General features: G+C 44.1%; 2 protein-coding genes across 6 annotated transcripts; both read right to left on the bottom strand.

Annotated features, from left to right (window-relative positions):
- Window positions 1-270: 270 nt before the first annotated feature.
- Window positions 271-19592, bottom strand: slc24a6a (solute carrier family 24 member 6a). 3 transcript variants are annotated; one of them, XM_052066509.1, is made up of 17 exons: window positions 18927-19592; window positions 18677-18781; window positions 11190-11266; window positions 11041-11115; window positions 10824-10908; window positions 8851-8954; window positions 8648-8722; window positions 7414-7439; window positions 7220-7273; window positions 6898-7034; window positions 5660-5829; window positions 3642-3909; window positions 3360-3526; window positions 2258-2372; window positions 1883-1995; window positions 1177-1242; window positions 271-1076 (listed from the first exon to the last, which is right to left on the bottom strand). In XM_052066509.1, exons 1-17 carry the CDS (start codon window positions 19033-19035, stop codon window positions 966-968), a joined length of 1857 nt encoding a protein of 618 aa, XP_051922469.1. In that variant the 5' UTR covers window positions 19036-19592; the 3' UTR covers window positions 271-965. The 3 variants fall into 3 exon arrangements, with proteins under 3 accessions (XP_051922469.1, XP_051922482.1, XP_051922474.1); XM_052066522.1 differs by having other exon boundaries at window positions 5741-5829; window positions 18927-19591; XM_052066514.1 differs by lacking the exon at window positions 7414-7439 and having other exon boundaries at window positions 8622-8722; window positions 18927-19591.
- Window positions 19593-20900: 1308 nt separating this feature from the next.
- Window positions 20901-27217, bottom strand: LOC127601417 (227 kDa spindle- and centromere-associated protein-like). Of its 3 annotated transcripts, XM_052066664.1 has the most exons (11): window positions 26747-27217; window positions 26488-26646; window positions 23819-23930; window positions 23640-23690; window positions 23444-23521; window positions 23276-23332; window positions 23090-23149; window positions 22754-22818; window positions 21576-21711; window positions 21419-21477; window positions 20901-21339 (listed from the first exon to the last, which is right to left on the bottom strand). In XM_052066664.1, the coding sequence occupies exons 1-11, from the start codon at window positions 26761-26763 to the stop codon at window positions 21141-21143; spliced, it is 993 nt and encodes a 330-aa protein (XP_051922624.1). In that variant the 5' UTR covers window positions 26764-27217; the 3' UTR covers window positions 20901-21140. The 3 variants fall into 3 exon arrangements, with proteins under 3 accessions (XP_051922624.1, XP_051922616.1, XP_051922611.1); XM_052066656.1 differs by having other exon boundaries at window positions 22754-22815; window positions 26488-27217; XM_052066651.1 differs by having other exon boundaries at window positions 26488-27217.
- Between the last annotated feature and the right edge of the window lie 57 nt (window positions 27218-27274).

A 27274-nucleotide genomic window follows, 5' to 3' on the forward strand; every position in this document is an offset into this window, starting at 1 on the left:
TGGTTCAGCTACAGGGGAAAGCCCCAGTTCAGCTAAGATTTGGTTTCATTTCAATCACATGACTACTTTTTACTGCATAGGAGACTAATCACAAAAGTTTTGGCCTTTTGGGTGAAATTTCAGTCAACTAAATGTCCTTGACTATGGGTTTGATGTCAAAGTCCTTACAAGTAAGACTCACTATGAACAGTGGACTTTTTCAGATCACTCAAACCACTCTGTCGCATTCCATCTTGCAACTGAAGTCACCAGGCATTGAAGAGTGCGGGATCATTTTCACATGATGCAGCATTTTAATTTACCCGACAACAACACAGCCAAATACATCCTCACGGCATGGATAATCGGAAACAATAAAACAAGTTCCAAGTTTTCAAGCACAAAAAGTCTGCACACCAAGCCAACACGCACGTCTTACACGCTGTAGCGTGTGGTCAGCCTCTCATTTACAACTACCACACAAAGGCATGATAAAACCAAGCAGAAAAAAACAAGTAGCAACTACATGCCGTGTAATCTACAACAAAGGCGTGGCAGTGATGAAATAGTGAACGTTTTTGCACAATACAAGCACAGCAGGTAGAATACAAACTTTCTTTTTCAGTGTCTGTGGGTGGTGTGCAGAAGTGGCAGTACAAAAACCATGTAAAATACTTGTTTATCAAAAGGGAGAGGGATGGCTCATTGGTAGAGTGGCCGTTTCCCAACCCAGAAGTTGGTGCTTTCGACCATGTCGAAGTGTCCTTGAGCAAGATACTGAGCCCTCAGTTGCTCCTGATGCTGAATTTGGTGAATGGGGTTAAAAGTGTAACGCACTTTGAGTACCAGGGGGAAAAAAGTGCAAAATGAGTGACAGCCATTTACCATTTAAGGGAGCTCTTAGATGTGAGGCGTGAAATTCATACCGGTGACAAAAGCGTGCGTGTGTGTGTGTGTGTGCATGTTCTGTGTTTGTGTGTCCTAGTCTACAGCCTCTCGAAGCTGATGGAGCAGAAGAGGAAGATGGCGTAGAGCAGCATGAGCCAAAGGCCCAGCCTGCGGTCCAACTTCCAGCGGTTCAAATGGACGCACAGGACCTGAAGCATGGAGAGAAAAGCATTCGGTCATTTTCTGTCCTTAGCAGAACAACAAAGAAGCCTGAGATGGATCAAAAGTTGTTGAGTAGGATATGCTCACAGTGAGTATAACTGAGGCCAAGAGCAGGATAACCGAGTAGACCAGGCCCCTGCTGTTGATAGTCACCTAAAGAAACAAAAGTATTGGGTCATTAACAGCCCCTAAAAACGCCCAAGTGACGTAAAGCTCACGTGATGACTAACATGAGGCATTGATCACACCAAATTCACCACAATCTGGTCTGTGCATGGTTTGCACATGTAAATAGTTAACAGATAATAACAGAAATGTGGTGAAATGCCCTTATACTAACCAACGGGCACAGAACAATCAACTGCACATCATGGAAGGAAAAAGCAATGAAGGTAAACAATATACATCGCCATCTGTGAAGCATTATGGGTGGAGTCACTTGTCCACCAAGCAATGTTGTGCCTGATTAACATTTTGGGCAAACGTGAGCTGAACGTGGTGTATTTCTCCGCCTGACCAACATGATAATGTGAACATTTTGTTAACGCCAATTCGTTTTTCAATTCATTTCTCCTGGAAGTCTAACGAACTTTGTTAGACTTCCAGATTTAGACTGTGGCGATATTATTTATGTATGCAGCAACCTACTTTGCAACATGCCCAAGTTATGAATGTATTTCTGCCTTCCTTTCTGCAGTGAAATGCTGAGCAATAATCAGACTTCAAAAAATCCCCCCAATCCACCCCCCGCCCATCCAGGTAGGAATGAGCATGATATAATGTGCAAGCTTACCACAGAGCCGTAGCTGACAATGAGTGTCCTCAGTGCCCAGGGGAAGCCCAGGCCCAGCAACACATCAAAGATATTACTGCCAATGGAGTTGGACACGGCCATGTCACCCAAGCCTGCGGGGGGGAAAAACGCCACAGTGGGAACAGCAATGGCCTTCGTTGACAAAGCTATGGACGAGGCTTCGCAAGGCAATTAAAGAAAGTTGCAAGTATCAGATTCAGGCCTCGACCTGATTTGGAGTTGCAGAGGAAACGCAAACGTTACGACGACGTGAAATGCACGTACGTTTTGTACGTTTTTGGATTTTAAAAAAAATCATGGATGGTGGTGTATCACTGAGTGTAAAAAGCGTGCTGTGTTGACACGGACGCGCACCTCGTCGGGCGACGATGAGGCTGGCCATGCAGTCGGGTACGCTGGTGCCGGCCGCCAGGAAGGTAATACCCATGATGACGTCCGGAATTCCAAGTGTGTAGCTGATGATGGTCACCTGGAAAGAGAGGAAAATACAACTGAGACACAGAGAACTGGAATTTGCTAAGTCCATTTTTGACCATTTATATTCGTCAACTGGAATGCCACGGCAAAATATTTTTGCCAAGCACGTTTTTCTACAGGTAAGCGAGGAAGAGGGTCTCGCTCCGCTTGCCGGTGAAATTCAATTTTGAACGTAACTGTCATACCAGGAGGTGTCAACATTTGAATCACTTTGGATTTGACATCAGCTCAGCTTCTGATTTGAAGTTAAAGATTAGAAAGCGAATCTCATCTCGTCACGTCGATTTGGAGGGAGAGAAACTTGGACAAGTTTAGTGTGCGTCACGATGCCAGCGTCGAATGAAGCTACACTCGAGCCAAGTGGTTAGTCAGTGTCACGGCGCGCAGACTTGTCAAATCCAGGTCCAGAAAGTAAAATCCATGCCACAGTTTGGCCTTAGCCACAGGTGCTCAACTACCAAGTTAACGAGGTTTTGAGTCGAAGCACCTGTGGGTAAAGCCAAACTGTGGCATGGTTTTTACTTTCTGGACCTGGATTTGACACTTCTGCTCAGTTGTGTATCTGTGAAAAGATGATTTTACCATCAAAAGTCTTGCTGTTGTATCATTTCAGGTTTCATAAAATAAAAAAAAATCTGGTCAAACTCACTGTTCTGCTCAACATGTTTCTTTTCACAAAGAAGCTGGCGTTCTCTGCTTTTTGTCCAGATACCAGCGTTTTTGGTGAACCCAAAACCTTCTGCAAATTGCTTAAGAACAGAAAATTACAGAATTGATTTTTTTTTTCGTGTGAAAGAGGTACGTGTTCATCTTATCGATCACAATATTCTGTGGGACTTGAAAGATCGGTCAAAAAAAGGTCCCAAGGGGCACGCAAGATGGGCAACCGTGCTTTGAAAACTGCTGCTGAAAGATAAAAATGGAGTCTGACCACGGTATGAGTTACTTGCATGTGTGTGCGTAAGTGCGTGTTTCGTACCATCCAGACCATGAGGTAAGAGAAGAGGGCGATCCAGAGGGTGGAGATCAGGAAGGTGAGCAAGTACCAGCGTTCCCACTGTGGAAGGTTGCAGTCGGGCACCGTGCAGTGAAGCAAGAGACTCACCGGCCAGGAGAGCAGCCACTTCACACGCGCACACCAACCATCTGACATCGTAGTGACACACACACACACACACACATCCAGAAGCATGATTACAGATTTAATCATTTACATCAGACGAGATATTGGAGTCAACCAACAAAGCCACCAAGTGCTCACTTGGCATGATGAAGGGTTTGAAGGGAGCGTTTTCATCCCCTTCCGCCTCCTGCTCTTCCTCTTCCTCCTCCTCTTTAGCCTGAGCAGCTGCGTTCCCAACCTCCCGCTCGGTCTCCTTTGCCTCCCTTCTCCCCACGTCCAAAAGCTGACAGTCCGCCTCGGCAACAGACCCGTTCTCTCTCCCCCACGACCCGCCGGCACCGCATCCATCGTCCGCTGAGGCGATGTCATCTTTGGCCCCGACCTGAGCTCGGATCAGTCTCTGCCTCTGTGGGAAGGGAGGAGGGGGGAATCAAACCCAGGTACGAGGAGAAAGAGCGTGGAGCACCAAACGAGCCGAGCAGCTGCGGAGCGCTCGGGGTTAGTTCGTGTTGGGATCAAACAGCTGACAAGTAGAGAAGCAGAGATGAGCCACGTGCACACATCATCACAGTAGAGCAAATTAAATATGGGAAATGGTGAGGATACATGCAAGGGAGCAGAGAAACGGATCAGGTTGTAAAGAGAGTTTGTGACCGTGTTGTTTTCGTTGTTTTTTTAGTTTGGTGTGATAAAGCTGACCACTGTATGAATTATTTGGGTTAGTTGAGTTACTTTATCAGCCTTGGGAGGAAATACAGTGGTGCCTTGAGCCATGAGTGGCCTCACTTCTGATTTCTTTTCAAGACAAGATTGATTTGACTGGAAAAGCAATTCTTCCAAATGAGGCTTCAAGTTGTTTCATGCCACTTCCAGTTTAAGTTTATTGTCAGACGAAACATAAAACAGAATTACACGTCGGGCATTTACAACAGCCACACAACTTTGCCTTTGCCGGCTCGCTTGATGCTAGCACGCAATGTGCGTTCTATCATTGTGTTTAACCCTTTAAACACATATGCATCAACACATATAGAAAGACAATATAAAAAAATACACACACATGGTCACAGGGATATATTCTTTATCATCTGCAAAGAAATGACAATCATTACTGCATGGTAATGAGTCATTTCCAGTAGTTGAGAAACTTATCTTGATTGGCATCTGCATGGCGCCAGTGTCCAAGTCACACACACCACAATGAGTAATCATTCATGATGCACAACACATTTCATTCTTTACCATGTATTTAATTGTGTTATTGTTGTGCTTTATGGAGCAGGCAGGCTCCAATGTTAGAGTTCAATTTCCTATTATGGTATTTTAAAAAACATGACAAAAATGTAGTTTTTGGGCCGTGGGGGACTGGAACTGTGTAATGGTATTTCTATTCCTTTCAAATGGGAAAGATGCTTCGAGAAACATCCATTCTGCGTTACGAGCGTGGCCACGGAGCAAATGCAATTTGCAGAGATGGGCACGTTACCCTATTTTGGCGGGTCGTCCTCCATCCGCGACCTGGGTACATTTCTGTCGTCGTCCCTCCGTCCTTATTCACCCAATAATCGCCCTCCGTCCCCATCCGTGCCCGTCCTTTTAAAGTGCTTCGGTTCCAGTCTTGACTTAATTATTTTGTTGGATTGCACTTTTTGTCTAGATTTAGAGTTTTAGATTATTTGTGCCTCATCAGATGGAACAGTTGCTCTTGTTTTTAGCCACGATGTATTTTATATGTACTGCAGAGTAACAATTTATATGTATTTTGTATAATCAAAGTGCATGTATCAAGTTGTCTCACTCTGCCACTTAAGTGTGTTTTCTTGTGTGTGTTTCTGTTTGATTTCCTGGTCTTGCAAGCTCTTTCTTTCCCCACCATTATTGGTCTATTGGGCGTTGAGAATTGAGCCCTATGTATTACTGCCTAGCAACAAATGTGTGACGTGACTTAGGAACGAAAAAAAAGAAATCATACCATTTGACATGTTCATACATTTCCAAGGTAGGTCTAGTAATTATGAGTACCGGTAATACAACCCAAACGAATGGGTTGAGGCTGATGGTTGCTAACCAACACGTCTCTGTTTCAAATGGTTCACAAGCACACTCAGAGACTGAGAGCAGGGAGTTAGGAAAAGGGTGCAAGCCATGCGGTGTACCTCGTTGATGACCGTGTGTCCCGCCATTCGCAAGCGGGTGTAGGGGGGGAAATGGGAGGTGATGAGAAGGCGGAGGCTTGCCTCTGAGAAAGTGAGCTGGTGCGGGTGCTGGTTGAGTAGCTCATCCACCATCAACACCCCTGAGTCCTGACCGACCACAGCACACGAGTCTGAGTCAAGATGTCGGCGAAAAGTAGAGGCAGGAATTAAGTTAAGAAATGAGAGACAAAGTACTCTATGGTGATGTCACTTTTCGTCTCATGATGTCAAAATGTGAACGGCATGACTGTTTAAACACCAGCTCTAATCGAACCAGGACATCGATACAAAGATAAAACGCCTGTTGTGAATTTTGTCCTTGAGCTCCTCGTTTGTTGCAAAAAGTACTGAAACATTCAACAGTTGGACATGTGTATTTGAAAAGGTCACATTAAGTTCACCTCTCAAGGTTTGAATGCATATAAGGTTCGCCTTGAAATTTCACCTGAAAGCCAAACATCCCTAACTTTTTGGGAGTTGTTAAATATCGCACATAATATACGTGTACACTAGGTCTGAGAATAGCTTGAGCTTTAATGCAAGTACACTATCTGCCAGCAGAGTGTGCAGTTATTCTTCTTGCGTGCTCTCTGACCCGCAGTGCACTGCAAGGCCATCAGAAAGGAAACCAAGACCAAAGTAAATGAGGTAATCAGTGCGACTACATCGAATAAAAACAAAACAAGCGAGGAGAAGGCGTCTGAACGTTTCTTTGAGTGCCCAAAATAAACAGGGACTAAGGATATTAAGAATTTACCATGTGTGGCCCTAAACAACAGTTCAGGTATGTTCATTGAGGATATTGTATGACACCATGATTAAGAAATCCAAAAGAAAGTTTTATTTGAATAAAAAAATTGATTTAATCGAACAAAATGACATAATACTGTCATATTTTCGGAACATAAAGGTCCTAAGTATCGGTTATTGAGCGGCACTGGCTGCAGTATCGATCAATACCAAAATCTTAGGTATCACACAGCTCTACCTTGCACCTGATTTTTAAAAAGAAATCTTCTTTCTCAGTCTCATGAGCAAAGAAATACTTTTTCTTCAGTCTCTGTGCGACCCAGGAGCAAAACGTCCCATGGGCTGGTACCGTGGTCCAGTTCTATTTCAGTCGACTAAAACCTCCATGGGGGCAGCCTCAATTGTGTGTCACCGGATAAGCTGATACGCTTGCCATCGGGCGCACGTACCTGACTTCAACGGCACGTTGTCGGCATTGCAGTCACCGGCATTCCCCACGGCCGTTGCACGCCGCAGACTGCTCAAACACGGCTGACCTGCCTTGCTGCAGTATCTCTCTGCCAGGCTGCACAGATAGCTATTGAATCTGCACACGCGCACACACACGCACGCACACGCAAACCCACACACTGCTTTAGATGGCATGGAGGTTTCGTATTAACCCTTTCATCATGTTATCAGGTTATACAGGTTGCATGAAAGGCTTAAGAAGGAAATTAAGGTGATTATAATAATAATAATAATAATACATTTTATTTATAAGAGACTCACTTCATAATGATTATGTATATTCCATACATGGAGATCAGTATTACGGTCTCCCACCTGCAGATGCACACGCATACACACACACACACACACACACACACACACACACACACACACACACACACACACACACATTTAGAAATACTCAAATTAGCATGTGAATGTGATATAATGTAATCATTGATCTTATGTCCTACCACTGCACTTTTTCATCGTAGATCACCTGCAAAAAAAAAAAAAGAAATACAAAAATAAAAAGCTGATGATGATTTGCAGTTTCAAATATAAAAATCAGAATTATCTTGTCTAGGTCAGGGGTGCCCAACCTTTTTTGACCAAAGACCTACTTTTCAAGAAGGCAACTTGCTGCGATCGACCCGTTACCACACGTGCACGCATACGCATACACAAACCCAAAGGCACACAGGCGTACGCAAACACCCATGCCGTGATGAGCAACAGTTATAATGTACCCTAACATGAACGAAACAAAAAATAAACTCGATACAAGAAAAGGCCAAATCTGTAAAAAAAGAAATCACTGCCTACCTTAGTTGGAGACCTGATACAGAGAGACAGGGACACAGTGCAGAAACATCACCATTGCAACTTGAATCTAAAGTTTTAAAAGGCTGCTGCTGGTGCTCCAGGTTCCAATTCTTTGCCAATGCCAGAGGTGAATTGCAGATCAAACAAACTTTGAATGGCAAAAAACAAAAAAATGATTCATCTCGACAGCGCCAATCGCTGGCTCCAGTGGTAGATGGCTGACCGCTAACATAGAGGTGTCAAACTCATTTTTGTCGCGGGCCACATTGTAGTTACGGTTTCCCTTGGAGGGCCATTATGAATTTTGGGAAACCATAAAAATGATTAATCCCCTCCACATATTACATACACAGCGTACAACAAATTGATGAATAACTAGTTTTAAAATCATAAGTCAAGAATAATGACTGTTATTGTGGATTAAATATGACAATTTGGAATTTTGGTTCAGACTTTAGCAAACATCATAGGCTTGTCATGCTTGATTTGCTTCCGTGCGCCACATAAAATGATGTGGCCGGCCAGATCTTGACAACTGTGCGCTAACAACTTCCTGTGATGAAGGTCATGCATCACCGGAGATTAAAGGTGACTTTTTTTTATTTTTATACTTTTTTTTTGTGACCTTGAAACTGATGGGATGCTTAGGGTGCAGTGGACACTTAAAACAAAAATGAAAAAAGAATCTTCATAACACACACACACACAAATCTTTTTTTTTTCTTCTTTTCATTTCTCGTGACACCTCTGGCAGTCAATTTGGGACCGGTCCGCACACTACTAGTAGACTGCGATCGACTGGTTGGGCACTCCTGGTCTAGATGAACAAGTACTCCGTTGAGATGAAAACATTAACTGAGGTTTCTGAGCAGTGTGTCTCACCACAATCAGCACAATGATGGACAAGATGTAGAAGACAGCATCGCGAAACAAAGGCCACCAGCTCAGACAGATTGGCTGAGGAGAGAATACCCACAAATCTGATATTTCTTTCTTAGATCCAGCAAATGTGACCTTAATGGTCACAGACTGTTAAGGACACATTGGTCTGTGTGTGTGTGTGTGTGTGTGAGTGTTTGTAAGACCTGTCCTGCGAAGATGCCGCAGATACCAATGATGACCAGGATGTTAAAGACCGCCGAGCCCACGATTGTTCCCACACCGACATCCCCTTTTGTGATAAACACTCCTGAAAACACATTAGCAGTGATGAAATCACTATTTCCAAACTGAAAGTAGCATGATGTGAATGTCAGATTTTTCACATTGTCTCATTTTTCACATATAGTCACAAATGCAGTCAAACTCCTGCAGCTCGAGAGTGTTACATCAAGTCACTAAAGTGTTTTTACAAACGGTGCCAGATCAATCATTCAAAAAGAGACATGTCAGTCATGTTTTCAACGAATATCATTGGGAACACAAGAGTGTCTTCAACAACAATCAAAATCGGTGTCTTAAAAAGCATTCGCTTGTCTGAAATGTGGGAAGCAGCGAAGCAGTTGTGGAACTGCTTCTCTGGGATTTATTTCCACAACGAGCAGAACCCCTGGGATCAATTGTGATGTGGGAAAATGGAAAGGCATTACGTGTGGAAAAACGCCGCGTTATTTTTACTGCTTGAATCAAATCAGACCGGTTCTGAGCACCACCCTCAAAGCAAGAAATGACTACGTTTCTTCACTCCAATTCAGTAACATTTTCTTCGGTTTGTCTTTGTGCGCCCACAACCCCCATCCATGTTCGTCAAATCCAAGACAGCATTTTCTTATTTCTTATTTTGCTTGTGTGTGACCTTTTTGACACCAGTAGGTTTATCTTCTTATCAGGTCGGTGTTGTAGATTTGTTTTGCTCAAATTTCACTCTGGAATGTAATCGTTTCCTCATGCTTCCATTTTAGTTTTTGATAGTGTGTATGTGTCGGTGTGCGTGAAGTACTGAGTGATGAATTGACCGTTAAAAATGAACACTGGAATCAGAATATTTGGATTTGAGTCAGAACAGTTAATAGCAAATATTGCGTGTGTACTGTCACAGAGGAATGTTTGACTGGCACTCATGTCTCAATGTAACGTATGTACTGCTGTATAAGTGAAGTGCACGTGCGTGATAGCGCAACAACGTTTGTGTGTGTATGGGAATATTTGGCCGGCGAATGAGCATTAAATTTAACTGTTAAGCGGTCGGTCAATAAAGCCCAGTTCGGCAGTGGATTAACGTCTTTGTTACTTGCTGTTGGCCTCTCATGCCGTCACAACAGCATATATAGGGAGTTTGGATACTTGGACACTGGACCGTAGATGATAGGTTAGTTTAGTGCAAGCTAGTATGAGGCTCGTATAACACAGCAGGATGGATTTTAGACAGGACCGAAGGTAAAAAAAAAATAATAATAATAACCCACCCTGGATTCTGCCGTTGACCAGAAAACGGTGCGGGATGCTGGAATTTACAGTAAGTTATTTTCAATTATAAAGGAAAACCATTCTGTAGGATGACGCACCACTGCTTCAACATGCTGGCGTAAATATGAGGCTTTGGACAATGTAGGGTGTAGATAAAATGTTATGTAAGTGCACTACGTTTACCATTATGCTGGATTGGATTTTTCTTTATTTTTTGGACTATAACGTGTTTTTCGGAAAAAAAAGTGCAGTTACTCATCCATTCGAGTTGATTTAGGACTTACTGTCAAGATGAATAGCGAACACAGATTTTGGGTTTGTGTCGACATCTTTTCATCATGTTTTCAGTGTGGGCCAAATTGAGCAGCTGTACAATCCATCCCTATTCGACTCAGCAGCTTCTCTGCTTATGTTCTGACTGCTAGGAAAGCTGAAATCTATCCCAGTTTAGTATGAGAAAAAGACATAAAACACTCACATCTCCAATGAGTATCCATGCGGGAAACGATAAAAATCAGCCCCGTCACTGACTGGCTAGACAACTATCAGTCCCAATCGGGTGAAGATGCTGATGATTGCTCGCAATTTGCTGATAGAGTATGATTGTGTGAACTCCACAGTGAGTAATAGATAAAATGAGTTGAGTACTGACCAATCAAAGAGGTGAAGAGCTCAGGGGCAGAGCTCCCGGCAGCCATGAATGTTGCCCCGGCCACATCCTGGCTGAGTTGCAGATTCTACATTACAGCAAAGGAGGTTCATTAAAAGTGGAATATTTTGGAGGTTTTTTTTTTTTTTTGCTTTTCAAAATGAAGAAGCAAAGTCCATTCTGAATTACAAAACACGCCACAATATAAATCCTCTCACACCTCTGAGACTTTTTCCAGTGATGGCACAAAATAAACATCACACACGATGGCTAGCGCGTGAAACATGTAGATAGCCTGCAAAGATCAGAGAGGTCCACATGTGATTTTTTGAAGAAACCAGCGTTCATCTCAGCAAGCTGTTTACTCACACAGAGCACATGAAGGACAACTGCTCCCTGTCTCCGCTGCTCCAGAGTAAAAATGTCTTCGGGAAACTCGCTGATGGCTGAATAGGAGATGACAACAACAACAAACAGCGGACTATTAACTGAAGCATTAATAATTCAGTTATTCGGGTTTCCAACATCAGACAGAAAATTGGACAATTCTAGTTTAAACCTGTTTTTTTTTTTTTTTTTGCAGCAACTTTCTCACCAGTTCACCAAACACTTTACAAACCCTGCAACTGTACAAAGAGGGACTGACAAAAACCTCTTCGGGGAAAATTTGCTCAGTGTGTGACTAAGCCGCTTTACTTGCACCCCAAATTAGTTTCCTCCCATTTTCTTTCTTGTGACTCTCCACTATCACTTCTGCCATCTTTGAGACTTTTCTCAATTATGTTGCTCACTTCCAAAAGCCGCAGAGCTGAACTTCCCCAGTGACATTCCCTGAAGGGTCAGACAGTAAACACGAGTGTGACGGATTTGATGTTGGACAAAGGAGCCATTCTGTGCTCAAAAGATGCATTTTGTTCAAAGATAAGAGGAAGGCAGCAGCAGGTCCGGACAAGATCAGTTCCCGGCTCCTCAGGACCTGCTCTGACCAGCTGTGTAACATTGTCCAGCACATCTTCAACCTGAGCCTGAAGCTGGGCAGAGCTCCACAGCTGTGGAAAACTTCGTGCCTGGTCCCAGTGCCCAAGACTCCCCACCCTAAGGAGCTGAACAGCTACAGACCGGTGGCGCTGACGTCTCACCTGATGAAGACGCTGGAGAGACTCATCCTCGCCCACCTTCGACCGCTGGTGAGCCCGTCACTGGACCCGCTGCAGTTTGCCTATCAGCCTGGCATCGGCGTGGAAGACGCCATTATCTACCTCCTCCACTCAGTGCTGTCACACTTGGAGAAGGGTGGGAGCACTGTGAGAATCATGTTCTTTGATTTCTACAGTGCCTTCAACACCATCCAGCCCAATTTGCTCGGAGGCAAACTGCAGAACGCCGGAGTGGACCACCATCTCACAGCATGGATCATAGACTACCTCACAAATCGGCCGCAGTACGTGAGATTGCAGAGCTGTGAGTCGGACCGGCTTCTCTGCAGCACTGGAGCGCCGCAGGGAACTGTTCATTCCTGTTCATCCTCTACACCTCGGACTTCAGACACGTCACTCCAAACTGCCACCTTCAGAAGTTCTCCGATGACTCTGCGATTGTTGGCCTCATTACAGAAGGGGACGATCGGGAGTACAAGGGACTGGCAAAGGACTTTATGGACTGGTGCCAGCAGAATCTCCTCCAGGTCAACCCTAGGAAAACTAAGGAGTTGGTTGTGGATTTCTGCAGGAAACAGTCCTCACCAGCACCGATGAACATCCAGGGTATGGACATAGAGAGGGTGACCTCCTACAAGTACCTTGGTGTTCTTCTCAACGACAAACTGGACTGGTCCACAAACACAGACACCCTGATTAGGAAAGGACAGAGCCGACTCTTCCTACTCAGGAAACTGAGGTCTTTTGGGGTTCAGGGGTCACTCCTTAAGACGTTCTATAACTCGGTGGTGGCCTCGGCCATCTATTATGGCATTGTCTGCTGGTCAGGCAGCATCTCAGCCCGGGACAGAAAGAGACTGGAGCGACTGGTCAGGAAGGCCAGTTCTGTCCTGGGTTGCTCCCTTGACACTCTGGAGGAGGTGGGCAACAGAAGGATGCTAACTAAGCTAAAAGCTATGATGGCCAATCCCTCCCACCCCCTCCAGCCCGCGCTGACAGCACTTGGTAGCTCCTTCAGCCAGAGACTGTTACATCCGCGCTGCAAGAAGGAGAGATACCGACGCTCGTTCCTACCGACTGCTGTCAGGCTGATGAATAAAAAATAACAATCATAATAATAATAATAATTAAATGATGTGAAGGAAAATTGTAAATAGTACTGCGATTTATCCATTTTGTGTTTATATTGCATTTAATTGAAAGATCTTTGTTGTTTTTTTCTTCTCTTTCTTCTTTCTACATACATTCTTACTGCTGGAGGCTGTAAGAATGTATGTAGAAAGAGGCTGGAGGCTGGAGGCTGGAGGCCTAAATTTCCCTAAATTTCCCCAGTGTGGGACGAATAAAAGGATATCTTAAATCTTATAAATGTCTTGAGTTACAAGTACATTCCAGAATATTCTCTGTGATTACCTTGCGCAGCTCCTCTCAGTACTTCCAGTATCTCAAAATTGGCCCCACTACAGGAGAACATGTTTAAGTGATGAGAGAGCTACTGATGAAAAGGGGCAGTCGTCAGCAGGTTACTGGCACTTTGATTCAACGCCGATTCCAACCACAGAAGCATCCTTCAGTTTCTTAGCAACCGCAGCCCTCAAAGGCTCCATACAGTATGTGAGCCTCAATGTTTTGATGTGAAGTTAATATGCCCCATGATTGTTGTGGTACCCAACACACTCTGTGGTGGGCACATGATTTGCCAAGACACAATGCACACAGTGAGATATTATAAAAGATTATTTGTACGTGACCTTGTCATTCAGTGTTCTGAATATTAAAATCAAGATATGAATCACGAGACGCTGCGAAGAAATATTGTCTTCTATTATTCACAGACAATACTGATTAGGTGGGATGCGACGGTATGCTTGGTTTACTGGGATTTCATCAACCACGGGGATTTCATGTTTAACCCTGTCAGTAAATCCCAAGTCCTCGTCTTGTAGAGCAAAGACATCCGCATACTTTGTCAGGAGCCCCCTAAACTCTGCCTGTTGGGTCGTTGTACCACCTATGTCCAACCGGTCTAGTAAGCCCTGTACGTCACAGTTTGACTTTGGAACACTTTTCCGACTAATTGTGACTTCCTCGTGGTTGGCCGAAATCTGTCGAAAATTTACTTCTAAGGTATCGCCTTCCCTACACTGACACTGACTTAGAATACCTAGCCGTGTTCTTGGAGCTAAACAGATGTCCTCTGGAGACAAGTTGACGACTTGGACTGGGAAAACATTGCTGTGGGAAGGGACTACTGTTGGTACCACCATCAACCCTCCTGGTAAATGGCTATTTCCAGGTTCAAGCAGCATGCTTACAGCATCATTGGACGACCTCTTTAGGCCCCGTGCGTAGACTGTTGCGACGGAAAAAGACAGTACTCTAACTTTGCTTGTTCCTATGACACGAGCAGCTGAAACCTTCTCTACCAACTCTGTTTCTTGCACGCGCTGAAAGGCCTCTTTCCAGGCAAAATCCCATTCACCACCTAAAGTGGTGTCGAACTGTGCCAATGCCAATTGTTGACATCGCTTGGCAATGTTCATTCCAATAATTCCCGGAAGAGATTTGCCAGCCTCCTCTGTGCTATCTTGGATAACTAGGAATCCACACTCAGGGATCCGGACTCCCATTGCCTGCACGTCCAACTCAACATAACCTAAATAGGGTAGAGGCAAGTTATTTGCTGCGGTTAGTTTAAGCCATTTAGCAGTACAGTGCATATCTTCATCTCCTCCATTAAGACAGTTTCTGAAAAAACTTTCTGTGAGGGTGCTTAGATTGCCTCCAGAGTCAAGTATGCATCGCAAGGGGACTCCACCAATCTGTATGTCTACTTCAGGGCACTTGCCTACAGCCCTCTCTATAAAATGTTCTCTCGTCAACAAACTACCTGAACCTTCACTCCGACCCCTCACTGCCCGGCTCACAACAGTGGAGGATTCCCGTTTCCCTGGACTGGCGGGCTGGGCATAGTCGGACGTTGATATGAGGGTTTGCGTGCCACCGGGCATTGCCTAGCAATATGTCCAACACCTTCACATCGCAGACAAATTGGTTGGCCGTCACTCGTATATTTGGGTTGAACCTTAGGTCTGCTACTGGTCATGGTGAGTCCACGGACAGCATTTGTCAATTCACTAATAGCCTTTCCCTGTTGGGCAATTATTTTAACTACTTCCTGCAAGGTCACGGATAAGTCAGTTTGGACTTCAGTGGTTGTGTCTCTCTTCTCTAACGTCCTATCCTGGTGGTCACTAACCAGGTTTCTGTTCTTTGCAACACTAGTGTGAGGTGGTTGGTCTTCAAGGGCCCACATCATTGCCTCCTTTCTCACATCGAATAGACTACTTTCCGGTCTCTCTCTGAGCAGCCTACGCAGTTCACGCCTCAAGGTGGAGTCTCGCACTCCCTCCACGAACTGGTCTCTAAGAGCGATCTGAGCATTAGATACCACATTAGGCGACTGTTGGAGGGCTGAATTGAGCAGTTGGGAGAGAGCATGTGAAAATTCACGCAATTCTTCTCCATCAAGTTGTCTGCGAGCATAAAAAGCGTGTAGAAGTTGCGGTACCGTACGTTTTTCTCGAAAGGCTTCACGCAAACAAGAAAACACATCACTGGGCGCCTTAGGTTGCCCTCGCATGCACAGTTTAACCTCCTCTAGGGCTGATCCTTTTAACAGTGAAAGAATGAAGTCTACTTGGTCGTCCTCCTGTAGACCTCTCGTTCTTATTGCCCGTTCTACTTCCTCTATAAACTCATCAACAGTGTCAACATCTTTCCCAATCTCACCAGAAAAAGGTACAATATGTTTTTCTCTTGGGATGTAAACAATTGATCTGGGCTGAACATTACCCAAATTTGCAAGGCTTGACATGATAGCTTCATGTTTTCGACTGAGTTCGCTAATTTGCGACTGTAACGCGGTCACGCAGTTACCTTCCTCACCCAAATGTAAGGAACTTGGGTCATCCTCGCTGTAGGTTCCTGCCAGGATGCCAGCTGCTTGCGCGTCGTCCTCTGACATTTTCAGGTCTCCGTTGCAATGTATTTAACACAGCAAAGCGCAACAGTCACAAAAAGTCAATCCGTTTCTCTTCTGGCAGCTTTGAAGACTCCCTCGTGTCCAGTGATGCATGTCGATGCGAGGCTGTTCCACATTCAGCCACACGAACCACCGGCAGTACACAAAGGCCTTACTCCATCGACACTCCACACTATGGCGTCAGGACTGCTTCACTTCTCACCACTACTGTTGTCTATTATACTTCAACTCACACTAGGGAATCCCACTTCTGACACCAAACGAGAGTGGCTGCCTTTCCAGCAGCTCCTTTATTTTGTTGTTCTACTTCTTACTTTCATAACTTTGCTGCTGTGAATTGGGAATTTCTCCATTGTGAGACTAATAAAGGTTTTTCTTATCTTATCTTATCTTATCTTATCTTATCTTATCTTATCTGTATATGACCTCTGCCTCTCATAGTAGGCAAAAAAACCCCGTCTCTAAATCATAAAGCACACACTACTCACAAGTTAGGGATATTTCAAGTGAAATTTGTGGGAAATGTAAAAAGTGAGGATGTTTAAATTGAACGATGTACTGTTGATTTCCTCATCTCAAACAATTCATTCAAACAAAATGTAACACCAATGGTGGGTACACCACAACAAAAAATGTCAACGTTCTCAACAACTCGTCGTGTGGCCTTGAGCATGCATTACAGCCTGACAACGACCTCTCATGCTGTTCACAAGTCGACGAATTGTCTACTGAGGCATGACTTCCCACTCTTTTTGAAGGGCAGCCCTCAGGTCATTGAGATTGTGGGGTGCAGAGTTTTGAGCCACTGCAAGTGCGACTCAGCTGATCCCAAAGGTTTTCAACAGGATTCCGGTCTGGAGAAAGTGCAGGCCATTCCATTTCAGGGACACCAGTCTCCAACAGCCGCACCCTGGTGATGTGACCTCGATGAGCTGGAGAATTGTCATCCATGAAGATGAAATTGGCCCCGTATTGTGCATAACATTAACAATGTTATTCAGGTAGGATAGGCTTGTCACAAAGTGACTGATGCAGAGCACTCTGCTTGACCTCTCCAACATCGTTGGTTGCTATCATTTCTGCTCAAGGTGAATCGACTTTCATCAGAGAACATCACCGAAGCCCACCGGTTCCTCGTTTAGCGTAAATGCTCCCTGGCCCATGCAAGACGATGACGCCTGTGCCTGGTGGAGTGGTCCGGTACCCTTGCAGATCGTATAGCACGCAGACCACGCTGATGCCAACGATTTCAAATGGTCTGACGTGACACTTGAGTGCCTCTCACGTCCCTTAAATGCACCGAGAGTTCAGTGACATTCCCCATCCGGTTTGTAAGGGTCATTGTTCACAATGTAGGTCATCAGCATGGGATGTGTCCGAAGGTCCACTCCCACATCTTTATGTGTTTCTTCCAGTCTCGAGGTTGCAACCATCTGATGACACTCTGAGCTCAGTGGCCACTTCCATCTGAGAACGTCTGGTTTGAAGCATCACGATGGCAAGGTACTGTTGATCCATCATTAGATGTCTTGGTGTCATGATGTCAAAATGTGAATACCATGATGAGGACGACCATTTAAAAACAAGCTCTAATTGAACCAGGACATTTATTGGTTGATTCAAGGGGCAAACACCTGTTGTAAATTTTGCTCGAGAACAGCAACTTGTGCATAAAGAACTGAAACATTTAACAGTTGGACATGTGCAGTCAAAAGCTTTGAGAAAGTCCACTAGGCCAACCATCTTTCGAGTAATACTTAGTCCATACTTTGTTTTTTTTTAAAGCAACCCACCCAAGTTCAGAGTTAGAGCCATAGCAATGCGCTTAACAAGGAAAATGCTTTTGTTCGGCAATCTCCGGCGAGTGACGTCATTTGCAGAATGCAGTCGCCAGTCAGACATGGTAATGCATTGTTGGGTTGTCCCGTTAACTGCTCTTTGACAGTGTTATCAAGTTATTTGGTGAAATGCCTCAGCAATGATTAGCAATACACGGTTCACCTTCAGCCAAACAGTTGTTTGAGTGGCGACAAGAAAAGAATAGGGCACGTAAATGGACCACAAAATTGGAACGCTCGGTTTCGTTCTCACAAAGCCAATGAAATTGTTGACGAGCATTCTTTGTTACAAGCACTTCAACGGCCTCTGTCTTCTCAACCGGCCATCCAAAAAAGGTAGGTGTGCTTATCAATGAATATCTTTGGCTGTTGTTTATGAAAACATTTGATTCAAAGTATTACAAAGTATTTTTCATTTGGATAGATAGATAGATAGATAGATAGATAGATAGATAGATAGATAGATAGATAGATAGATAGATAGATAGATAGATAGATAGATAGATAGATAGATAGATAGATAGATAGATAGATAGATAGATAGATAGATAGATAGATAGATAGATAGATAGATAGATAGATAGATAGATAGATAGATAAACCACTGCATCGTTTTTTATTCACACTTATGCCTACTACTGTATGTTAATGTTGATCATTATTGTGGTGCTATTAGAGAGACAAAATATTTTTCTGGAGTAGTACTGATGTGTAGATGTGTAAAAAGTTGGAGAACCGCTGTTCTAAGAGCTAAATGATGGAAACGCCCCTCATATCTTCCTCGTGCCATTTATAACACAGGAGAGAAGGTCTTACCAGACTTAGAAGAAGGGTGTGAGGATTGATTTCTGTCATCTTTCGCGATGGCGACCTGCTTTTTGGATAAGAAGATATCAACAACCCCGGAGTGTCCACGAGATTCTGTAAAGAGGGGAAGCTATAGTGAACACACGTTTATAAAATGTGATCGTTGCCTGCTCAAGGCATGCGTTTCATGAAGAAATATTGCTTTTTCTACATTTTCTGAACTATTGTATAATGGGTACAAGGAAATTGTAAAGAGCACCTGGAATATCATTAAGATGCAACACCCAGGCAGCTGCGAGCAGACCGAGTCCACTGACGCAGAGCCGGGGGAGGAGCAGCGTCTGCCTCGGTCTGCTCGGCGCCTTCATCTCGCCCGCCGACACCACTCGCCGGCCTCGAAGCTCACATGTCGCGGTTCATTCACACGTGTCTGGGCTGCTCCTCCGAGTGCACAAACGACACAAAGCACGGGCTGTTGCCAAAGATTTAAGGATATCGTCTTTCTTGTTGATCTTTTCTCCTCCAACGGACAGGGAGTCAAGAGGCTCGGCCCGTCAGCAGCATCTCAGCATCCGACCCAGATGGAAGGAGTTCGGGTCAACCCGCCCAGTCGAAACGTCAACCAGCTCGTACATGAAAACGTCAAGGAATCCTCATATCCTCGCGTTTCACGTCACAACGAAATCGGATTGTCGGCAAATGCGGAGAAGGGGAGCGCGAGGAGGCGGTTTCGTGGAGCGATTGTACACCGCGCCACCAGGGGACGCCCTCTTACTCGCAGCGTTGCAGCAGACGACATCCTGTTTCAGTTATGAGCTGGGGACCTGAATATACATTATCAATTCAGGAATTTATAAAACACACACATACAAAAGCTAGAAGGTCTATGTGATATGGCTGTCATGGTTACATACAGTACATTTCATTCAATGCAAAGATGAAAGGATAACAGCAGTGCTGTCAAGTCAACAGTATTCATAGAGCACTTTCAAACAGCCATCGCTGCATACAAAGTGCTGTACATGGAGCAATTTAACATGCACAATAAACAGTAAGACACATCGGTAATAAAAGGCGGTAGAAAGCACCAAGCAGTAAAATCAAGAACAAATCTAAGTCATGCTGAGTCGAATGCCAAAGAATACAAGTGAGTTTTGAGGAGGGCTTTGAAGATGGGCAGCGAGGAGGCTTGCCGAATGTGCTGCTTAAATGAATGTGTGTGTGTGTGTGTGAGAGAGAGGGGGGGGGGGGGGGGCAGCCTGGTGGTCCAGTGGTTAACATGTCGATCTCACAGTGCAGAGGTACCGGGTTCAATTCCAGCTACAGCCTCCCCAGGCATCGCATGGGTTTTCTTCGGGTACTCCAGTTTTCTTGCACATCTCCCACATTCCAAAAACATGCGTGGGAGGCTGATTGAACACGCCAAATTATCCCTAAGCATGAGCGGCTGGTTGTTTGTCTCTGTGTGCCCTGCGATTGGCTGGTAACCGGCTCAGGGTGTCCCCCGCCTTCTGCCCAAAGACGGCTGGGATAGGCTTAAGCAGCACCTGCGACCCTTGTGAGGATAAGTGGATCGGAAAATGGATGGATGGATATATATTTGGCGGCTCTGTGATCCAGTGGTTAGCACGTCGACCTCATAGTGCAGAGGTATCGGGTTCAATTCCAGCTCCGGCCTCCCTGTGTGGAGTTTGCATGGTCTCCACAGGCCTGCGTGGGTTTTCTCCGGGTACTCCCACGGCCTCTGCACTGTGAGGCCGACGCGCTAACCAGTTGACCACAACAAAAATGTTTTTAAAAAATACTCTTGTATTTATAAAACTATAATGACAGCAAAAACGTTCTTAATTGTCCTTTTTGTCCGTTATCATACATGAACTTTTGGGTTCATTTTGAATTCATTCATTTTGGTAAATGAACATTCGTAGCTGCAGAAGCACCAAGGTCAGTTGTTTGAGAATTGCAGCTAAAAACAACAACAAACCTGCTCTAAAAACAAATTAAAACTAACTGAATGTTAAAAATTAAATCACGACCCCCCCGAAGTATAATGAACATAACCCTGATTGGCCACAAGTATCAACTGGGGCAAATCCATGATGTCTTGTTCCAGCCGAAAAAAACACTACCGTCTGACATTAAAAAAAAGAACAATCTGAAAAATACATACGGTGCATCTGTATAGCAGCATGCAAATTAATAAATGAAGCCAAGTTTGTGTACAGACATTTTTTTTTCTTTTTATGAATTCGAAAAAGCAGAAATATCTCACCAATGCACTACCACAATAACAAACAAATGTGACCATATTGCAAATAAATGTTTCAGATGGAAAGAAATCTGCATTACATCCTGGTGTTATACAACAGCTGTTCAATTTAAATAGATCAGCAAGATACCAGGATCACCCCCCCCGCCCCGAAAAACAAAAAACAACATGATCCAAGGTACACAACAATAAGAATTGCTTGGATCACACAGGAGGTAAGGCTCCATAGTGCACACTAAAGTAGGGCTGTAAAATCAGGTGCACGCTCCTCCAAAGGTTATGGATTGGAGGAAAGTCAAAATATCTTGCATGATTTCCTGCAGCCACGATGACCAAAATGATGATGATGGCCAGGCAGAGCACAAACACCTTGTGGGTGGATGGTTCCTTGACCTTTGTGTACCTATAGGGAGAAGATAATGAGTGAACTACAGAACAATTTCATTGGGAATAAAATACATAACGTGACATGGGAATGTCACCTGTTTGTTTGTTGGGACAGGACGGGAGCACTGGTTGGTTCTGTGGCATCAGTTTCTTCCTGTAAACAAAACTCAGCGTACCTCACTGCGCATCTAAATGATGTTCAGAAGTAAAATCAAATCGTCTGTAATATTCTGCAACTGAATGGCTTTGTACTTGACTGGAATCCATGGAGGGTGCCATCATGCTTTTAATTTCATTTTGGCTGGCTAGGAGCTTGAGTTCCTCTGCGAAAGACATGCCAGGAACGTGCGATGCCTTCTTTTCCTCCATCAAATCACCGAGAGTGACTCTGGAAACCAGCGGCAACAACAAAGCTAAAGTGCACCAAAATTACTCAGTGAAAGTGTTTGCTGAAAATAAACACAATGGTGCCACGAGAGACAAGCTTAATTGGTTCTGTGAACGCAAAATCCTCCTTCCCTATTGAAAAATAATAGGAATGCCATTATTTGTTGCAGCCCCCTATCCTTAAAAAAAACTCCCAAAACAATGAAATAAAATTGCATTCCATACTATTGTAGTGTATAAAAAACATTCACATACACAATTAAATAAAAAATAACGAATAAAAGAGTTAGCACTTTTTTGGGGGCTTTTATTCAATGGGTATTGTGCTGTTCGTGGAAACAATGTCTTGCCCACCTGTGGGTAGTAAAATAGTGACATACTGATACATTTCCGTACGATGAGCAGGTCACAACTCCTCAGTAAAGTGCAGTATTTATCGTCTTCACAAAGAACATATAAAATGTGCCTGTGACTATGGTCATATTTTGTACTAAGGCTGCAGCCCAAGTGGTAGAGGGGGGTCTTCCATTGACTGGAAGGTTGCTGGTTCGAACCCGGATCAGACCGTCCGCTGTCAAAGTGTCCTGGCACAAGACACTGAACAAAAAATTGGTTCCCAGCGGGCCTGGCAGCACTATGAATTTGAGGCTTTCTCATGCACTGTGAGCTCCAGATGGTGTAGATTAGACTTATAGTCATCCATGCATGCAGAGATTTAAACACTCACATCCCATACTCCTTTTTCTTTTTTTTAAAGTTACTTATTGTTAACAATAAATTCTTCAACTGGCCTATGTTGTTGTCTGTGTCCCCTTATTCTTTGCAACAGGTGTGGCGCCGGACTGTAACACTCAAATTTTGGTGATCGACCAAGCTGCTCCTTGTGTGAAGTGTGTTGACTGCCACCATACAGCGCTCTCATCTCAAATTCTACTCGCAAGTGAAAGCCAAAAATTGGCCAAACAATGTCTCGCATCTCGAAAAAGACATAAATAGGGGTCATTCATATCTCAAGGCACCACTGGATTTGGAGAGTGACTTACAGCGAGGCCTCATCCTCTCTGTCCTCTAAGTGACTCCGCAGCTCCTGGTTTGCCCGTCTGAGCTCCTCAAAAACACACAACACCAAGATCTCAGCTAGGACTGGAATTATTGAATATTATCCTCTTTGACTGTGCTCTTTTTTTCATTGCTTGTTTGTGCGGTTTTGCCAACATTCGCGAAGCCCGCCGTGACTTTAAAAACACTGGCAACCGGCACCACATAGCCATTTCGAGTGCCAGAATTGACATCGAGACCGAGCGTACCATGCATCTCTTCATCGCAAGATCTGTCGCGCATTACCTTAACAGAAGACAGACAAGTCAGACCGTCCTTACCTTTATGACGTTGGTATACTCCTCTACTGTTTCCTCTGCTTGCTTTAATTGCAACTTACTCTACCACAGACAAATAAATGTGATATCATAATGCCAACTGTAGTCAAAATAGCAGACAGCTAACGAAGATAAGTGTTTCAATGAAATTGTTGCTTTATGACGGGGATTTTGCCTGTCTTGACATACCTGTTGAATGACCTCATCCCTTTGCTGAAGTTCTAGCTGAGCTTCTTCTGTTCTAAACTGACAAACAGAACAGAGCAGCAATGACAAAGTCTCCCTCAAATGTTCGAAAGGCTAAGAGAAACAGAGACAATTGGGACTCCAAGTGAACAAATTGCATTCAGACTGTACCTCAATGTTTTTCAGGGCAGCGCTGAACTTGCTCAAGCTCATCTTGTCCTGTTCTCTTTGCTGCTGGAGCATCTGAACCTGACAAATCATAAAATGTAAACAGTGCCGCAGACAATTTCTAATGCTCACTGATTTTTTGCACGTTGCCCAACAGCACATTGATGACTAGAGACAGAGAGAAGAAGAGTTGTCAGACCTCTGCAATCAGTTTCTTATTTCGTTCCTTCATCGCATTGCATTCCTCCTCCTGCGGAAAAGGAAAAAGCGTCAATCAGACATGAGCAGAATTCAAGATAAAATTCAAATCCTTATCTTATCAACAGGAATGCTTTTACAAATGCTCCATAGGCGGCAACAGCACACGGTCTAACCTACCAGTACTTGTAGCGTAATTTCAGTGGACTGTTTCACGTCAAGGTCATCCCGCAGTGATGAGCTGCAAAGCTGTGCTTCCACGTGCTGACCATCTACGACAATCTGCTCCAACCTACAGATATAGAACGTGTAACGGTTACTACAGTGGACAGCTTATTCCTTTATCAGGTTACAGAGTGCATGAAAGAGGTTAATTGTAATACAGTAAGTAGTTCAATTCTGAGTGACACTGTCAGAAAGGCATGCATTGAACTATGTTTATGAATGTGGTTCTAGGTGGCAACTGTATTAAAAGTATATATGATTCCGTATACGTCACTGTCGCCAAACGATTAGCACACCCCTTTCACAATTCAAAAGTCCTGGGTTAGATTCCGGGCTGCGGCCTGTCTGTGTGAAATTTGCATGTTCTCCCCGTATATGTGTGAATTTTCTCTGGGTGCCCCAGTTTCCTCACACATTCCAAAAATATACACGTTTGGTTAATTGAAGGCTCAAATTTGTTCGTAGGGTGAATGGTTGCTTATCAATATGTGCACTGCGATTGGCTGGCAACCATTTCAGGGTGTACCCTGCGGCATCACATTTCCATCAAAGTCAGCTGTGATAGGCTCCAGCACAAATACAACCCTAGTGTGAATAAGCAGTACGGAGCATGGATGGATGGAGGAATTAGTGTTCATGAAAAACAAGGTCCCAAGGCTTTTTTTTTCCGATAAAAGGTTTTGATATAATATTGTAAGTCAATGAAACATTATGCACAGTTAAGATTAACAGTTAACAGAAAAAAAATGTGCACGGAAATAAAGAGTACTGAAAATATAACTTCAAGAAAAATTGTCCCTAAACACCCCAAGGTTCTAAAAGAAGAACAAGTGTATTTCACTTAAAAGTTAAATACAACTGAACTGTATTGACCAAGTGCATGAGGCAAAATAAATAAATAACTGCAACACTATACATAATTTTAATATTGAAATCAGTCATTCTTTCATGTCCCACTAGAGCCGGTTCTCAATTACGTGTTTGAAAATGACCTGACCCCAGATTGCGTTGGCCTCGCTTGGGCTAGCCTTTGTTGCTTTTTCATGAGAACAGGTGCAGGAAATTGGGGAGGGATTAACTGAACTGCGCAAAACCCCACTCCACACGAGTTATATTCATTTGGATTTTTCATTATAGCTGCGCCGTTATAAAAGCACTATTTAAATAAAGATGTATTGTATAGTGGGCGGCCCGGTAGTCCAGTGGTTAGCGCGTCGGCTTCACAGTGCAGAGGTACCGGGTTCGATTCCAGCTCCGGCCTCCCTGTGTGGAGTTTGCATGTTCTCCCCGGGGCTGCGTGGGTTTTCTCCGGGTGCTCCGGTTTCCTCCCACATTCCAAAAATATGCATGGCAGGCTGATTGAACACTCCAAATTGTCCCTAGGCGTGAGTGTGAGCGTGGATGGTTGTTTGTCTATGTGTGCCCTGCGATTGGCTGGCAACCGATTCAGGGTGTCCCCCGCCTACTGCCCGGAGACGGCTGGGATGGGCTCCAGCGCCCCCCGCGACCCTAGTGAGGAATGAATGAATGTATTGTATAGTTAGTTTTTTAATTCAGTTAGTTGTAATTCATATTTAGAGAAGGGTTTTAAATTGATCAAAAATGCTTTGCAGGTTTTTCAAATCCTATTTTGATCAATCAAATGTACATAAGCTTACACACTGACGAAAAATCTATTTCCGGGTTAAAGCAAGAGACACCACCGCCCGCTACCAATAAATAAAAATATACTATATGAAGAATTCATGTAGCGTTTTACAACGATACTTAACCATGTTTATAATTGCATATGGACCAAAGTATGAAATAGTTACAGTTGTGATATTTTTCAAGAACCATAGACACGTCGGGTCTATACACTTGACTGTGCTCTCATTCATTTGGCCACTTCTCTGCTGCCACCAGCGGCGTTTCGTCTTCTGAAGCCCTGCCAGAGTTTGGCTTTAGCCACGGGCGCTTCTTCTTTATTTTATTGTATTTATCTGCTGGTTGATGAGAAGCACCTGTGGCTAAAGCCAAACTGTGGCAAAATGTTTGCTTTCTGGACCTGGATTTGACACCTCCGTTGAGGATAAGCGGTTCAGAGAATCGAAAGATGGATGTTTGGCAAGTGTATGTTACAAATGTGGCCCGGTAGTCCAGTGGTTAGCACGTCGACTTGCAGTGCAGTGCAGAGGCACCGGGTTCAATTCCAGCTCTGGCCTCCCTGTGCGGAGTTTGCATGTTCTCCCCGGGCCTGCGTGGGTTTTCTCCGAGTACTCCGGTTTCCTCCCATGTTCCAAAAACATGCATGGCAGGCTGATTGAACACACTAAATTGTCCCTAGGTGTGAGTGTGAGTGCGCATGGTTGTTCGTCTCTGTGTGCCCTGCGATTGTCTGGCAACCGGTTCACGGTGTCCCACGCCTACTGCCCGAAGACGGCTGGAATAGGCTCCAGCACCCCCTGTGACCTGACTGAGGATTAAGCGGTTTGGAAAATGAATGAATGAATAAATGTTACAAATGATAAGTGCAAAACTATTGGTACAAACCAGCAGGAAAATTTGTGCAAGGAAAACAATGCAACATTTAGGCTGATAGCCACGGCACCAGTTGTTCTGAACGCCAACATATAATTAATTACGCTTTCACTTGTCTTCTAAACCCGTCATTTTCGGACCGGAGCAAGGTCATCTCGTCATCTGCTGCATCGAGTAAGTGACTCATCTCAGAGTTTAAAAGTTTCAGCTGACTCCGATTGTGATAAAGCTCAGCGATTTTCTCAAGCATCTCCTTCACTGTCCTGCACACAAAAACACATACAAAACTGTATCGTGATAACATTATTAGCTCTCAAAAAAAGTGTTAATGTACTATACATTTGATTATTTAAAATCACCAACATATTTTCATCTGACATCCATTTCTTATGCCTGGCAACGGGAAATAAATGAAAAATGAGACAAACACAATACAACAGAAATAATACATATTTTAACGGCAGCAAATGACTGCAGCACACTAAGCTGGTGGCAGCATAACTATAATAACGTTTAGTTTAGCATACTCTTCAATCGAGTTAGCACTAGCAACTGTATTAAAAGTGGGCGATTAACCCTCGCGTGGAAACAATTGACTAATTCCTCACAAAACTCTCAAGAACTGAATTTGATTCGAGCAAGATGTTAACACTTTACGTCTGAGAGACACTTATCGCACTTTTCTTCTCTGTTTTGTCCAATTTTGATGGTGAGCGGCGCTGCACTGAGTTACGTCGGTTGTTCAGCGACTCAGTGGTAGCGACCACACAAAGAAAATAAGAAACGTCTCCAGTCTTGTGCCTCGAACCGAGTGTAGTCAATCACCAGCAATGATGCCTACACATGACCAGCGAGAGACTTCCGCAGCAGAAGGTTCAACAACGACCGCTG

This window comes from Hippocampus zosterae, chromosome 1, assembly GCF_025434085.1.
Source record: "Hippocampus zosterae strain Florida chromosome 1, ASM2543408v3, whole genome shotgun sequence".
NCBI classification, from domain to species: Eukaryota; Metazoa; Chordata; class Actinopteri; order Syngnathiformes; family Syngnathidae; genus Hippocampus; species Hippocampus zosterae.